Source organism: Acanthochromis polyacanthus, chromosome 4 (genome assembly GCF_021347895.1).
Source record: "Acanthochromis polyacanthus isolate Apoly-LR-REF ecotype Palm Island chromosome 4, KAUST_Apoly_ChrSc, whole genome shotgun sequence".
Classification (NCBI taxonomy): Eukaryota; Metazoa; Chordata; class Actinopteri; family Pomacentridae; genus Acanthochromis; species Acanthochromis polyacanthus.
The window spans coordinates 3,921,549-3,938,667 of NC_067116.1; the positions used below are offsets into that span (position 1 = coordinate 3,921,549).

General features: G+C 40.1%; 1 protein-coding gene across 1 annotated transcript; it reads left to right on the forward strand.

Annotated features, from left to right (window-relative positions):
- Nucleotides 1-1,949: 1,949 nt before the first annotated feature.
- lsg1 (large 60S subunit nuclear export GTPase 1) lies at nt 1,950-16,529 on the forward strand. The gene is made up of 14 exons (XM_022215664.2): nt 1,950-2,185; nt 4,153-4,279; nt 4,692-4,812; nt 5,771-5,857; nt 7,559-7,645; nt 9,684-9,744; nt 10,734-10,910; nt 12,402-12,710; nt 14,028-14,129; nt 14,214-14,357; nt 14,438-14,561; nt 14,915-14,994; nt 15,815-15,997; nt 16,069-16,529. Exons 1-14 carry the CDS (start codon nt 2,099-2,101, stop codon nt 16,240-16,242), a joined length of 1,863 nt encoding a protein of 620 aa, XP_022071356.2. The 5' UTR covers nt 1,950-2,098; the 3' UTR covers nt 16,243-16,529.
- The last annotated feature ends 590 nt before the right edge of the window (nt 16,530-17,119 follow it).

The following is a 17,119-nucleotide window of genomic DNA, read 5'->3' on the forward strand; positions in this document are numbered from 1 at the left end:
AATTTACTCAGGTCAATTTAAACAACACCTGATTTTCTAATAATTTTTCTGCTTTAACATTCATCATGTTCAAATAAAACTGATATTTATAAAGTGTTTAATGCTGTTTCATTTTTATTGTAGTCAGATAAAGTTGTGTTGTATGTGATTTCTGTAGAACTATTATTATTGATTATAATCAGATAAAGCTGGATTTCATATGAATTTATATGGTTTTTAATCCTTATTATTTCATTTACTGAGGTAAGTTCATGCCATAAGTAACACTGAAGGCACTAATAATGACTGTTTTCTATTTATCTATTTACTATTAACTAGTCTGCTTTAATGTTTGTCATGTTCAAATAAAACTGATATTTATAAAGTGTTTAATGCTGTTTCATTTGTATTATAGTTAGATAAAGTTGTGTTTTATGTGATTTCTGTAGAACTTTTATTTTTATTATTGATTATAATCAGATAAAGCTGGATTTCATATGAATTTAAAGGGATTTAAATCCTTATTATTTCATTTACTGAAGTAAATTTACACCATAAGTAACACTGCAGGGTCTTAACCTCAATATTTAAACATTTTAGGTTATTTTATGAAGTTAATATTATTTTTATTTATTTTAGTTTTTACTGAAAAGCACTTTGGCTCAGCAGTGATGTTTTAAATGTAATATATAAAAAACTGTGACCTAGAAAGCAGAATAATCTTTTATTTAAGAATGAATGGGAACAAAGTTTTACTTTTAAAGTGACAATCTTAAACTTCCAACAGAAAACAGAAGTGAAACATTTCCATGTCATTTCTTCAGCTGGAGCAGGTAAATCTGTGTGATGCTGCCACCTGCTGGTTGTAGGCCGAAATACGTTTGTTTGTCTGATGGTGGAACAACAATTAATGAATAAAATAAAATATTACACAGAAAAATAAAAAATTAAAGCTTGCTTAAAGGGAATCCTTTTTTTGATTTTTATGTATAGTTTTGTTGGTTCAAAACTTCAGATTAATCTTTATAATTATTAATTCTGCAGATTTTATATTTAATATTTAACATAACTGTTTTATATCGTATTTTGTTGGATTTTAATCTTTAATATTTATTACATTCAAACAAAGTTATGTTTTATTTAATATCTTTAAAAGTTTTAATACGTATTATTTATTTTTGTCAAGTGAAGTCAGATTTCAAATAAATTTTTGTAAGATTTTAATCCTTAATATTTATCATAGTCATATAAAGTTGTTTATATTTAATATTTTTAAAAAGTTACAATCCTCATTATTTGTTATTTTCAATTGAAGTAAGATTTTAAATACGTTTTTGCAGGGTTTTCCTTCTTAATATTCTTCATAGTGAGGTAAAACTATATTTTATATGACATTTTGTAGGGTTTTAATATTTATTAAAGTGAGAAAAAATTGCATTTATTTTAATATATTTAAATATTTCAATCATTTTTATTTATTATTGTGAGGTAAAACTGCATTTTTTGTAATTTTGTCGAACGTTCGTGTGTAATATTTTAATTTTTCTGGTAAATTCACACCATAAATCACGCCACTGTGGGGTCAAAACCTGAATATTTTAACTTGTTAGGGGGATTCGATGTTTATTTTTCTAATGGAAACACTGTGAATGTTGTTTCAAACACTATGTTTAAACTACAGTTAGTTGACCTGATGATTTTATTCTGAAAATAAATTTTAAAAAAAATCGACCAGCTGTGTCGTAGGAACCTTGTTGCTCCTCTCCTAGTTTCTTCAGGACACATTTAAGAGGCCCGGAATTTACCACGCCCACATTAATATCTAAACCTACTATAAACAAATAATAACTTAGTTTTTATTACATAAAAGATTATTCTTTAATATACTTCTTTTAAAATAAACCATTTTACATTATTTTATCCGCAATTTCTTTCTGCTCTGACGTAACTTCCGGATACTTGACGCACTGGTTCGTTCCACTTCCGGTTTTTTTCGACAACAAGCTGCGCACATGTAGCAGCAGTTTGGAGTCAGCAGCGTCTAGTTTTGTATCTTCGCGGTGTCTGGAGACAATTTGAGGTTTTATATTCTGTAAAGTTTCAGTAGATTCCGTTAAAAATGGGGAAGAAGAAGACGGGACTCGGCAGAGCTCTGATCAAAGAGCGACTCCAGTCTGGTCGAGGGAAGCCGAGAGGAGACACCTGGGTGAGAACAGCTCACATAAACACGATTTATACACGTTTGTACAGACATTTATACAATATTAGTCTTGAAACGACTATAGCTCTGTTTTAGCTGCCAGTAAACTCCTTCACTACACCCAGAGGTCAAGAGAACCGCTGATAACTTTCATCTGCGCCAAACTCCGTTAAGAAAATCACATTTTATTGCTTTGTTTCTTATCAGCACCGAAAAATCATGATTTTAAACTGTAATGGCAGTAAATACGTCACTGAGGTAAATTCGGCATCAACAGAAATGATCCAGGAGTGTTTCTCAGTCAGTGCCACGTTCTTACAGCAAAGAGCTTCACTACAGTCAGATTAATGAGTCAACAGGTTTATCAAGTCAGAAAGTTAATTTATACACCTGTTAGATCACCATACTCTGGATCAGGTTCTGGATGGATCCATGTTTCTGCTAAAACTCAGTCTTTGGTCCACATTTCTCCAACTGTTGAGGCTCTAACATCAGTGGAATCTGATGGTTAAAGTTGGACCAGTTTTTAGATGTTTAGACTAAATGATGATGTGGAACCATTGGTAGGAACCAGAACCTGGAGTTCATAGAGGTCTAGGTGTTGGTGTTCATGAATGTTGATGTTTAAATGAATAAAGTTTGAAGGTCTCTAAAGCACAGTCCTGTGTACCATGAGGTAAGTTAAACACATCAATGTTTCCTCTTCATTTTCTGTCTTTTCTAAACAACCACAGTCACACATAGCCAGTTATCATTTGTTCAGTCGACCCACATTTTCTTCATCTTGATATTGCTGTGTTCACATTGAAGGAGTGGTGTGTCCAAACATTTACAGCTAGATAAACTATAATTATTAACCAACGTGAGGAGTTTAAAATACAACTCAACCTGAAAACAACACGGTCTAGATCACAGTGAGAGTTACTGTTCTTTTCTCCGTCCCTCTAGAAGCTGCTTAGTTTTCAGGCCCAGGCGTGATATCCGGATTTTCCTAACTGGAATTCTTATTGGATGGCTGCTTTTATTCCTTTGGTATCGAGAGAAAGAGAGACCTGACTACAGGCAGCCATAAAAGGCTCTGCTACCGGTCCATGTTAAAGCCCGTCATACATTTCTGCTCTCCGATTTTTTTTCCCCTCATCTGGACCAGCTGGATCCTCCCCTACCTCCTCATCCTCTACCTCCTCAGACCAAACATCATTCAAACAGAGAACCTATTGCAGATCTCATGAGGTCAACAAACATTCTGTGAAGCTTCAGTGTTTTATTTAGTTTCTGTTTCAGGATGATGTTGCTGTTTCAGTGGTATACAGAATAATGTACAACTGTAAAACTCAGACCTCCTCTCTCTGTCTGAACCCTGATCTTCATGATATTTTCCCAAAGAACTGATTGGTCAGTAGAAGATGTTTTAATAGGACGTTTTCTGGAACATCACCTGCAGCTCAGGTGTTCAGCATCCGTTACCATGGTGATGTAGTCCTGAAAGTCACGAGTTAAACTTCAGGTTTAACCTCCTGATACATAGTTCAGATGTCAGGTTGGATGTAAGATGATCGCTGGAATGTAAATCCACCTCACATATCAGCTGTTCAGAGAGAGTTGCTTCATCCTGCAGGTTTTTTTCCAGTTAAACTCAATTCAATTCAATTCAATTCAATTTTATTTATATAGTGTCAATTACAGTCAACTCGTCTCAAGACGCTTTACAGAACCCAAATGCCTGACCCCCAGAGCAAGCCCAAAGGTGACAGTGGCAAGAAAACACCCTTTTAACAGGGAAGAAACCTCGAGCAGAACCCGGCTCTATATAGGGGGGACCCATCTGCCTGCTGGCCGGGGGGGTTGAGAGGGACAGAGGAGGGCAAGGGGGAGGGATGGGAGAAGAGGGAGGGGTGGGAAAGCAAGGAAAACACAACACACATTTGGATACATTTGGATACAACTCACTGGTTTCTGATGTCTGGTTTCAGCTCCACACCAGTGAACTGAACGACGGCTACGACTGGGGTCGACTGAACCTGCAGTCGGTGACAGAGCAGAGCTCCATGGATGACTTCCTGGCCACGGCTGAACTGGCAGGAACGGAGTTTGTTGCAGGTAAATATAGACGTTAAAACAGATTGTTGGTGTGGGATCGCAGCTCAAACAGGTTCTGACTTCAGCTGGTTCGGTTTAGATCATTTCAAGCCTGTTTTAGAGAATTTTAGTCTTTATTAAGGTTTGAGCAGCAAACTACAAAACTTAATCCTTTTTACTCATTTTTGAAATATTTCATAAATATTTTATGTTTTAAAGAGACAGAGATCAGATTAATCTTTTATTTCATCAAACCTGAATCACTGCAGCAGGAGTTTTACCTGCTTGAACCGAACATCTGTGGATCAGAGGAAGATTTTACACACCTGAGTTACCAGAAACATCTGTGTTCTGGAGAAAGAAGCAGCTTTGAGAAACCTTCAGTTTATTCTGTTGCTGGTTCTTACCCTTCAGGTTCTTCTGTGTTTTTTAGAGAAACTCAACATCCAGTTTGTTCCGGCTGAAGCTCGAGCAGGTTTGTTAACCGCCGAGGAGAAGACCAGGCTGAAGAAGCTGCACGAAGAGAACAAACACTTCCTCAGGATTCCTCGACGGTGAGTTCAACACTTCTGGTTCATTTAATGACAAGAAGATGTTGGAGTTCACGGAGGTCTAGATGTTCATGGAGGTCTAGGTGTTCACGGAGGTCTAGGTGTTCACGGAGGTCTAGGTGTTCACGGAGGTCTAGATGTTCACGGAGGTCTAGATGTTCACGGAGGTCTAGGTGTTCACGGAGGTCTAGGTGTTCACGGAGGTCTAGATGTTCACGGAGGTCAAGGTGTTCACGGAGGTCTAGGTGTTCACGGAGGTCTAGATGTTCACGGAGGTCTAGGTGTTCACGGAGGTCTAGGTGTTCACGGAGGTCTAGATGTTCACGGAGGTCAAGGTGTTCACGGAGGTCTAGGTGTTCACGGAGGTCTAGATGTTCACGGAGGTCTAGATGTTCACGGAGGTCTAGGTGTTCACAGAGGTCTAGATGTTCACGGAGGTCTAGGTGTTCACGGAGGTCTAGGTGTTCACGGAGGTCTAGGTGTTCACGGAGGTCCAGGTGTTCACGGAGGTCCAGGTGTTCACGGAGGTCTAGCTGTTCATAGAGAGGTCTAGATGTTCATGGAGGTCTAGATGTTCATGGAGGTCTAGATGTTCACGGAGGTCTAGATGTTCACGGAGGTCTAGATGTTCACGGAGGTCTAGATGTTCATAGAGAGGTCTAGATGTTCATAGAGAGGTCTAGATGTTCATGGAGGTCTAGATGTTCATGGAGGTCTAGATGTTCACGGAGGTCTAGATGTTCACGGAGGTCTAGATGTTCACGGAGGTCAAGATGTTCACGGAGGTCAAGATGTTCACGGAGGTCAAGATGTTCATAGAGGTCAAGATGTTCATAGAGGTCAAGATGTTCATGGAGGTCTAGATGTTCATAGAGGTCTAGATGTTCATGGAGGTCTAGATATTGGTTAATTTAACATCATTAAAGTGAACTTTTATTCCTGAATGTCTTTGTTTCTCCAGACCTCACTGGGATGAAAGTACGAGTCCAGAGGAGCTGCAGCAGGCCGAGAAGGACAGTTTCCTGGAGTGGAGGCGAGAGCTGGCTCAGTACGTTAAATTATCTGCTGTTTTTATTTGTTCATGTTAAAGAACTCAATGTTTGGGACACAATCAAGACTTCTGATCTAACAAACAGTGGATATAAAAAGTCTACAAACCCCTGTTCAAATGCCAGGTTTTGTGTTGTAAAAAAAATGACAAGATAAATAATTTCACAACTTTTTTCTACCTTTAATGTGACCTATATCCTGTACAATGCAATTGAAAAACAGCTTAAAACCTTTCAGGAAGGTGAAGTAATAACTGGGAATGTGACTGTGTTCAGATTTAACCAAGTACATTCAAACTCATGTTAAGTTGGTGTCAGCACACACCCATCACCATTTAAAGTGCCTCTGATTAACCTCAAAGTTCAGCTGTTCTCGTAGGCTTTTCCTGACATTTTTGTTGCCACATCTTCTAGCACAAGCCATGGTCCACAGAGAGCTTCCAAAGCATCAGAGGGGTCTCATTGTTCAAAGATATCAGTCAGGTGAAGGGTACAAAAGAATCACCAAGGAATTAAACATACCATGGAACACAGTGAAGAGTCATCACCAAATGGAGAAAATATGGCACAACAGTGACATTACCAAGAACAGCACATCTGTCCGAAATTGATGATAAGACGAGAAGAAAACTGGTCAGGGAGGCTGCTAAGAGGCCGACAGCAACATTGGAGGAGCTACAGGGATTTCTGGCAAGTACTGACTGTGTAGTACATGTGGCAACAATCTCCTGCCTTCTTCACATGTCTGGGCTGTGGGGTAGGGTGGCACGACGGAAGGCTTATGAAGAAAAACATCCAAGCCTGGGTTAATTTCGCTAAAACACATTTGAATTCTCCCAAACACATGTGGGAAAATGTTTTCTAGTCCGATGAAACCAAGGTTGAACTTTATGGCCATGATTCCAAAAGGTATATTTGGGGCAAAAACAACACTGCTCTTCACCAAAAGAACAACATGCCTATGGTGAAGCATGGTGGTGGCAGCATCATGCTTTGGGGCTGTTTTTCTTCAGCTGGGACTGGGGTCTTAGTCATGGTGGAGGGAATCATGAACAGTTCCAAATACCAGTCAGTGTGGCACAAAACCTTCAGGTTTCTGTTAGAAGGCTGAAGATGAAGAGGAACTTCATCTGTCAGCACGACAACGACCCAAAGCACACATCCAAATCAAGAAAGAATGACTTCACCAGAATAAGACTGAGGTTTTGGAATAGCTCAGCCAGAGTCCAGACCTGAATGTGATCAGCCATCTGTGGGGTGATCTGAAGAGGGCTGAGCACAGGAGATGCCCTCACAATCTGTCAGATTTGGAGCGGTTTTACAAAGAAGAGTGGGCAAATGTTGCCACATCAAGATGTGCCACCTGATAGACTCCTACACAAAAAGACTGAGTGCTCTAATAAAAGCCAAAGGTGCTGCAACAAAGTACTAGTTTAAGGGTGTGCATATTTATGCAGCCAGGCTAGTTTAAGTTTTTTATTTTTCATTTTTCCCATTTAAAGGTTTCAGTTTGTTTTTCAATTGTGTTGTACAGGTTATAGGTCACATTAAAGGTGGAAAAAGTTGTGAAATTATTTAAACTGGCATCATTTCTTTACATCACAAAAACCTGGCATTTGAACAGGGGTGTGTAGACATTTTATATCCACTGTATGACTTATTATCAGTGTCAGTGATCTCACTAATATTGTTGTTTCCAGACTGGAGGAGGAACAGAAGTTAATTCTGACACCGTTTGAGAGGAACCTGGAATTCTGGAGGCAACTGTGGAGAGTCATCGAGAGAAGGTGAAAAACGAGAATCTGTTGTGTTGGTTAATATCTGGGTCAGTTCAGACAGAATTCAGGAAATATGTTCTTCAGTTTTCATAAATGTGTTTATCTGGGCCAAAAACTAAGTTCAAAGTGAAAACATTCTGGCCGAATTACAAGAATTTCACTTTTTTCACACATGGTAAAATCTCCATTTTTGATTTTTACCTGTGAAGCCATTTTAATGGTTCAATATTTCCAGGAATAAAACTCTAAGAGCCATGAAATGTGCTGAGAACAGACAGAATAGTTTAATCAGATCAGAATAATGGAATGGATCCAGCAGAGGACACATTTTTAATTATTAGGCCTTAAAAATAGAAGGAAAAAAACAGTGCAAAAATCTTCAATCCAGGCTGGTCTAGTGTCTCCATAAAGTTCCTGTCAGTATTTATCTATGGATGGATCCATGTTTCTACTAAAATCCAGTCTCTGGTCCACATTTCTCCAACTGTTGAGGCTCTAACATCAGTAGAACCTGATGGTTAAAGTTGGACCAGACAAGGTTCCAGTTTTTAGATATTTAAATGTTGATGTGGACTCGTTGGTAGGAACCAGAACCTGGAGTTCATAGAGATGTAGGTGTTCATAGAGGTCTAGGTGTTCATGGAGGTCTAGGTGTTAATGGAGGTCTAGGTGTTCATGGAGGTCTAGGTGTTCATGGAGGTCGAGATGTTCATGGAGGTCTAGGTGTTCATAGAAGTCTAGGTGTTCATAGAGGTCTAGATGTCCATGGAGGTCTAGGTGTTCACGGAGGTCTAGATGTTCATAGAGGTCTAGATGTTCACAGAGGTCTAGGTGTTCACAGAGGTCTAGGTGTTCACAGAGGTCTAGGTGTTCACGGAGGTCTAGGTGTTCACGGAGGTCTAGGTGTTCATAGAGGTCTAGATGTTCACGGAGGTCTAGGTGTTCATGGAGGTCTAGGTGTTCATGGAGGTCGAGATGTTCATGGAGGTCTAGGTGTTCATAGAAGTCTAGGTGTTCATAGAGGTCTAGATGTCCATGGAGGTCTAGGTGTTCACGGAGGTCTAGATGTTCATAGAGGTCTAGATGTTCATAGAGGTCTAGATGTTCACAGAGGTCTAGGTGTTCACAGAGGTCTAGGTGTTCACAGAGGTCTAGGTGTTCACGGAGGTCTAGGTGTTCATGGAGGTCTAGGTGTTCATAGAGGTCTAGATGTTCACGGAGGTCTAGGTGTTCACGGAGGTCTAGGTGTTCACGGAAGTCTAGATGTTCATGGAGGTCTAGATGTTCATAGAGGTCTAGATGTTCATAGAGGTCTAGATGTTCATAGAGGTCTAGGTGTTCATGGAGGTCTAGGTGTTCATGGAGGTCTAGGTGTTCATGGAGGTCTAGGTGTTCATAGAGGTCTAGGTGTTCATGGAGGTCTAGATGTTCATAGAGGTCTAGATGTTCATAGAGGTCTAGATGTTCATAGAGGTCTCGGTGTTCATGGAGGTCTAGGTGTTCATGGAGGTCTAGATGTTCATAGAGGTCTAGGTGTTCACGGAGGTCTAGGTGTTCACGGAGGTCTTGGTGTTCACGGAGGTCTAGGTGTTCACGGAGGTCTAGGTGTTCATGGAGGTCTAGGTGTTCATGGAGGTCTAGGTGTTCATGGAGGTCTAGGTGTTCATGGAGGTCTAGGTGTTCATAGAAGTCTCAAAATCCATTTCAGTGTCTCTAGTGGTCTTCATGTTCAGTTTGTATTTTCTCCTCATAGTTGGAGCTGAATGGAGACAGAACATTAACTATTGGGTCAGTTTATGTCAAAATGGGCAGAATTCAGGAAATATGTCTTTTTTTAGGGGAAAAGTCCAAAAATTCTGAGCCCTGGAAACAAAAGAAATTCTCAAAATTCAGCCAAAATATTTTCCAGAACTTAGTGTTTGGCCCCAAATAACAAATAAAGTCTGATAGTGGAGGAACGCTGTGCTCTGAAATGATCCGTAGGTCTTTAATGATTAAAATGTTCTTCATGGGTTTTAAATCTGAGACTTTTTCATTTTCCTTTCAGTGACATCGTCGTTCAAATCGTTGATGCCAGAAACCCGCTGCTGTTCAGATGTCTGGATCTGGTGAGTTCATTCAGGAAGGAAAACGTCTTTCTGTGTGTTTTTAATGGAAGTTTTCATTCAACATTTGTTCTTAGTTACTCTAAATTGCCTCTAGGTGTGAATGTCACTGTGATTGTTTGTCTGTATATGTAGCCTCAGCTGAGATAGACTCCAGCCCCCCACCCCCCCACACCGTGACGATAAAGCGGTGTACAAAGAATGGATGGATGGATTTGTTCTTAGTGTTATTTTTCATTTTAAGCAAATAATGAGATACTAGAAAGTGCTTTTCACTGACGAGACAGCTCCATGATTTGTTTCAAAAACATGTATGCATGAAAAATGATTCTGGTGTTTTTAGTCAGAACTCTGAGTGTGAGAACATCCAGAGATGTTCCATCATAGAGGAAGATCTGGAGAAAGTCAGTCTACCATGAGAGCTGGACAGTGGGTTTAATATCAATGAATGTTTAAATATAAAAGAACAAAATATTTACTAGATATTACAATATTGAGAAAGAAAGAAAGCCCTTGTGGTACATTTTCAGCTGTTTTTCTGAGCAGGTTAGATGTTTTTTTGCTCTCAGAACTGGTAGCTTGTCACAGTGTGACAGAACCCTTAATTTGAAGTGAAAAAAACTCTAAAACTAAACATTTTCTAACAAATTAAAAGCCATGCATTCCAATATTCAAATCCTTGGATTTCTTTTTAGTCTGTAGATGAACGTTTGTTGGAGAAATGAGCAGGAAGTTGAGTATTTTCCATGAAAACTGAGTCTGTGCTTCTGTAGGAACCTGTTTATTTGTTCATGTATAAAAAAATCATGTAAAATCAACCATTACAGACATCTGAACAAAATTAAACCGTGAACATCTCATGGACATGTTCAGCCAGAAAAAGCAAACGCACCAGCAGAAGAACCAAAGTGACATTTACAGAAGCTCATCTTTTATCATTTCGTTGCCTGTAATCGGCTGGATTTGTGTTTCTCTGTTGTGCGTTCCACCAGGAGTCGTACGTTGGGGAGGTTTCAGCCGATAAGGTGAACATGCTGCTGGTGAACAAAGCTGATCTTCTGACCAGAGAACAGAGGAGAACCTGGGCCAGACACTTCCAGAAGGAAGGAATCAGGACGGCTTTCTGGTCGGCTTTGGCTGAGAGCAACAGGCTGGACGCAGAGGAGAAGGTCAGGAGTCTATAAATACATATGTGAGGAGGAGGAGTTTATGTGGGAACAGTGGATATGAAACGGTCCTGGTAAAGAAGCAGGTTTGTGGAAAGTAAAGAAATGAAGATAAGCTTTTATACCTACCTACTGTAGGAATCCAAGGAACAGACAGAAGACTGTCCAATAACCTGGTTGCATCAGTGTTCACACCTCTAAACTAAAAGTTAGCAGATTTTATTAAAACACTCAGTATTTGTAGCAGTCAGAGTCAGACAGTTTGGATTCCTCGTCTTCCTTCACCGCACACAGCTGTGATTTTATTTGGATCTCAAACTGTAGCTGTGTTTTGGTAAAGTCGAGGCGTGTTTCTGCTCGTCAAGCTAAAAGGTGAAGTTCCTCTTAAGTTTTTAGCAGAAAGCTGAAGTTATTCGTGTTGCATTTGCCCGATATTTGAATCTTTTTATATTAAAGCTCCAGTTCCAGATAAAGAAAAGCAGCTGCATGGCCTGATGATGCTTCCCCGTGGAGATGGTGACTTCAGTGATGTGTTTAATTATTCGGTAACTTTGGTCTCATCAGAACATCATCATTTAGCATTGTTTTATGAAATTGATGGATGTTTTTTGTTTGTTTTTTGGCTAAAAAGTCTTGCTGTTGCTGTCCTGCCCCGTAGTCCAGACAGGTAAGGGAGCTCAGAGAGTCGTCATGCTGGACGGTGATCTTATGTTTGTTTTTAGCAGAAACCGTAAACTTTTGGCCGTTATTTAGAATAATTGATTCCTAAAGCCCAAGTTCCAGCTGCAGAAAAGCAGCCTCATAGCATGATGATGCCGCCACCGTGCTTCCTTCATGGATTTCAGTGATGTGTTTTATGGCCAAAGAGTCTGGCTTTGGGCTCATCAGAGCAGCTCCATGTAGCATTGTTTTAGGGGCATTAGGTGTGTTTTTGTTTTGGTTTGTTTGGGTGTTTTTAAGGAAGTACAGAGATTGTGTTCACACTGAAAGGTAAAAGTCTTCTTCATTTTAATTTTTTGGACCAAAGCCTGAGGGATTTGTGCTAAACTTAGCTGGTGTTTGGTCACTATAATGTAATGTCTGATGGTTCCTGACGTCGTGTTGTTCAGACTACAATGTCTGAAAAAACCTGCTGAAAGTGGGTCGATGGATTTTAGTTTTTTTTTTATATATATCAAGGTGAAATTTCACAGATATCCCTACATATCCAGTTTATGACTAAAAAATCAGGCAGATCAAGGATGGTTGAGCAGAAACCTTTTAAAATCTGGAATGAACCAACATCCGAACCAAGTCATAAAAAAGACACTAAGATGAATCATGTCTGGAGCTTTTATGACATAAACTTATTTACAGAGCTGTATTTTATATAGCCACTGTGTTTAAGAATGCATTCACAGCTGGATGCCATCAGATGTTCTGGAGATGTTCTTTATCATCTTCAAACTGGTTCAGCCTTTAACCCGTTGGTAAGTTTGTGAGTTTCTTCTTCAGGGGATGGAGGTGGAGGATCCAGAGTGTGCAGAGAGCGACGCAGAAGAAGAAGAAGGAAAACAACCAGATAATGAAGCAGCTGGAGAGGAGGAGGTGAAGGAGGAAGACAGTGATGAAGATGAGGAGGAGGTGATGGTAGAGGAGGAGGACTGGCACACCTGTTCAGAAGGTGAGGAGGAAGCTGTCGGTTCATCCAGTGAATCCTTCCACAACTCCAGCCGCCTGCTGCACAAAGACGAGCTGCTGAACACGTTCAAGGCCGTCCACAGTGGAAGGAGATGTCGAGAAGAACAGCTGACGGTCGGCCTGGTGAGGAGGAACTTTATTCATGCTGGTTCTTCATCTCCACTAACTTTATTAATGTTTTACCTTCATGCTGTGAATATTTCCAGAGCTCCAGGAGTCAGTCCAAACTTTTTCTACCAAAGACACAAGATTGATCCAGGAAGACTTAAAACTGCCACAGATGACATGAAGTAACCTCAAAAAGACATAAAGTCACCATGAAACGCTGCAAATTCACTTCAAAAAGTCAAAAACTCACCACAAAAAGACATGAAACCTTCACAGAGTTAAACTTTCCACTAAAAACGCTGCAAAAAAAAGTGCGAAAAGACAAAATCACCACAAAAAAACAAGCATAGGACTAAAGTTCCCTCCAGAACCTCCTCAGAACATCTGGTTCTTCATCTGCAGTACCTTCATCAATGGTCAGAGTTCTACTTTCAGATAGAGGAGGGTCCAGATTGATCACTTTAATGGACTTTTTCAGAACTTCATCTGTCCAGCAGATAGAACCATGACATTTAGGAGGAGGAACATCTGAGTTCTGGTAGAAACTGCAACTACAGTAATGACAAAAGCTGGAAAATCACCACATAAATGGACCAAATTGCCAAAAAAAGGTCAAAATTACAAAAATAAAAAAAACGAGTCAAGAAAAGAGCCAGAATTATCCAGAAATGTTCAAATATGCCAGCAAAAACATTTAAAATCACCAAAAACAATTTAGGGTTGAACAGTTGAAATGGCAAAAAAATTAAATTTGGCACAAAAAACATGCAACGTAACCATAAACTGACAATATTACCCCCAAAAGACACAACATCAACCCCAAAAGAGCCAAAACTACCTTGAAAGGTTTAAATATGCCAGGAAAAACATGAAAAATCTCAAAAAAAGTACCAAAACCATCTCAAAAAGTAACAAATTTATCTGAAAAAGTATCAAAACTACCACAAAGCAGGTGAAATTGCAACAGAAACTCAATTTTGGCACAGAAAACATGTAAAATAACCACAAAAAATGCCCCCAAAAGACACAAAATCACCCCAAAAAGAGCCAAAACTATCCTGAAATGTTTGTATAAGGCAGCAAATACACACAAAATCACCAAAAAAATAGGGGAATTTGCATCAAAAACTCAAATTCAGCACAAAAAAAGTCAACCAAACAGGACTAAAGTTCCTTCCTGATCTCCTGAATGGTTCTGAGGTTTGTTTAGATTTGGTTAATCAGAAATCTACTGATGATGTTTTTCATGTTTTCCAGGAGTAAAATGTTTCTTAGATACTTCTAACAGAGAATTGAAGTTGAACTGAATGTTCCTGCTGCTGGATTCTACAGGTCGGCTATCCAAACGTAGGGAAGAGTTCAACCATCAACACTATCTTCAGGAACAAGAAGGTTTCAGTTTCAGCGACTCCTGGACACACCAAGCACTTCCAGGTACAGAAGCAGTGACCAGCTGATACCAGATCAGATTCCAGCAGAAAGAAGCTGAAAATGCTGTTTTTTGTCGTCTTTCCTCAGACGCTGTACGTGGAACCAGGCCTGTGTCTCTGTGACTGTCCAGGTCTGGTGATGCCGTCGTTCGTTTCCACCAAAGCTGAGATGATCTGTTCTGGGATTCTGCCCATCGACCAGATGAGGGATCACGTCCCTGCAGTGTCCCTGATATCCTTCATAGAACAGAAAGACGCTAAACGCTAAATCTGGTGTTTAAACCGTGTTTTGGTCCTTAATGTACTCGTCACATCTGTCAGACGATTCCTCGACACGTGTTGGAAGGAACATACGGCATCAACATCATCAGACCACGAGAAGACGAAGACCCAGACAGACCTCCGACCTCTGAGGAGCTGCTGATGGCGTACGGATGTAAGACCATCATCCAGTGTTTCTGGAGAGAATAAATGGACGAACCCTAAGCCTACTAAACCTACCATCTATTAACCCTAATACCCCTAATGTTACTACCCCTAGCCTTACTACCCCTCTAACCCCCATAATACTACCCCTAACCCTACTAATCCTAATGGTCCAGACTATAATCGATCACCTCGTCTTTTATAAACGTTCTTAAAATGCTACTTTATAGACTCAGCTCTATGTGTTGTTCCTCCACTCTCCAGTAGTTTCTCCCTAATGTGTTCTTTAATCTACTGATTTATTACTTCTGTTTGTGCGGATCTTCATTGAGTATTAGTCTGAAGGTTATTCTTCTGTTTCAGACATGAGAGGCTTCATGACGTCCCATGGTCAGCCGGATCAGTCCAGATCGGCTCGGTACATCCTGAAGGACTACGTCAGCGTAAGTTTATGTTCTTCGTGTGTTGTACGTCGAGTGAATAATGTCGGAACTAAAACATAAAGCAAGCTCCAGAAACACAAGACATTTGAGTCTTTTAATGAAAAATCAGTCACTTTCTCCCCCTGACCTCAGAATCTACATCTACTGAGGTAACCCTGACCCTACTGGGTAAACTTTACGGCTCATGTCAGCATGATGATTGGTGGTTGGTCAGAACTATTGGAGACGATGGAAGGAGCATTTTTATCTACAGGATTCTGACATCTTCTGTGTTAAAACAATCCTTTCATTCTCTATAATTGTTCTGACACCACTTCCACCTCTGTGCTTCACTGTCAGGATTAGTCAGAGGAGACACAAAACAACCACAAATAAACACAAAATGACCCCAAAAAGACACAAAACCAGCCTTAAAGTTTACCCAGAAGTCACGTTTTAAGGTTTCCTCTGAATTATCAGAAACCAGAAACACGTCCAGGAACCAATGATTGTTACTAGGACTCTGTTCACACCAGGATACATCCCATAATACTGACAGTTGGGTATAGAATCAGTGGAGCTGGTCTCTACAGTATTAAACAGGAAGAGTCTCCACCTGGTGGAACACTCAGGTACTGCAGCTGATCTACATCTACTGACATCAGGTCCTTATTGGTTCTTCTAATCAGTTCAATTATTGATTAATGATGAACATCCTGCTACCAAACCATTTCCCTGATGAAGGTCCAGCACAGTAAATATATTTTACAGGTCAGTGTGCAGGAATCTCTCTGAAACTGTTGTGTAAAACAGTTTTGTGTTTCTGAATGTTCTCCTCCAGGGGAAGCTCCTCTACTGCCATCCTCCTCCTCACATCAGAGCTGAGGACTTCCAGCCTCAACACAACAAGTTTCAGAGGAGAGACTCGGACGGCTACGACCCGAACACAGAACACAGAAGCAGCAACAAACAGCAGAAGATCAGGAGAATCGAAAACGTAGTGGACAAGAACTTCTTCCACCAGGTAACGTCCACCTGCTGACTGTTCATTATGGAGCTAACTGCTGCAGTGCTGATGGGTTGTTGTGTCTCCAGGAGAACGTCCGGGCGCTGTCCAAAGGAGTGAAGTCTGTGATGGGCTACAGACCCGGCAGCGGTCCAGTCGCTAAGGAGGAACCTGAGGTGGTGGTGGGAAAACCCTGGAAGAAACACGGCAACAGGAACAAGAAGGAGAAAGTTCGGAGGATCACTAAACATCTGGATGCCTGATGATGATCCAGAGCTTTAAATAAAAACATTTCAGCTGGAATGGAAACGATAAAGGACAGCTGACCGATTGTAAAAGAACTAAAGCTGCTGCAGGTAGATGGAGGAACCTGGTTAGGATCAGAACCTGTCAGATCATGAACTCAACATCCAGGAGGTGTCAAGTTTAGAATAAATGCAAATATAAATTTTACTACAGTCATGATTAAACACTTCAACATGTTTAGTACGACTTTAATCCAATAAATTCTGTAACTAACTTCAGTTATAGAATAAAATTCCTGTTTTCATGTCGGTTATCAATTCTTTGATAAATTTCTGAAGAGCAGAAAAGCTTGAAAACACCATACCACCACCTACTGCACTACAACAGACTGTACTACAACACTAGAGACTATACTATGACATACTACACTACAACTTACTATACTCTGACATCCCATACTGTACGATGACATACTTTACTACAACATACTTTACTACGGCCTACTTTACTACAACACCATATGCTATATTACGACACCACATACTTTATCACATACTCACAACTTACTATACTATGACATACTGCAGTACAACACCTCTTACTACACTCAGCATCACTCTGAGACCAGATGTTCCTGATGAGAAGAACCTGTGAAGCAGAACAAGACGACAGAACGTCGACATCCAGCGGTTTTATTCTGGTTTCTTCTGGGTTGGAAAACAACCTGTGAAGGTTTGGAGACACAAACTGGGATAAAACTTTGAGTCTGTTATGTGAGAATAATTACTTCAAAGTTTCCTGGAAGTTTTGCCAGAGAAAAAATGAAGTAATTTGTCTCTGTTCTGGACCATCACACAGCTGTAGGATGTTCATTTTCCACTAGATTCAAATTAG

Excerpts from the sequence above, each read along its gene's own strand:
- lsg1 (XM_022215664.2), top strand. The coding sequence starts at position 2,099 with ATGGGGAAGAAGAAGACGGGACTCGGCAGAGCTCTGATCAAAGAGCGA. Across the intron at positions 12,711-14,027 it reads AACAGCTGACGGTCGGCCTG|GTCGGCTATCCAAACGTAGG; the intron begins GTGAGGAGGAAC and ends TGGATTCTACAG. Across the intron at positions 14,130-14,213 it reads GACACACCAAGCACTTCCAG|ACGCTGTACGTGGAACCAGG; the intron begins GTACAGAAGCAG and ends GTCTTTCCTCAG.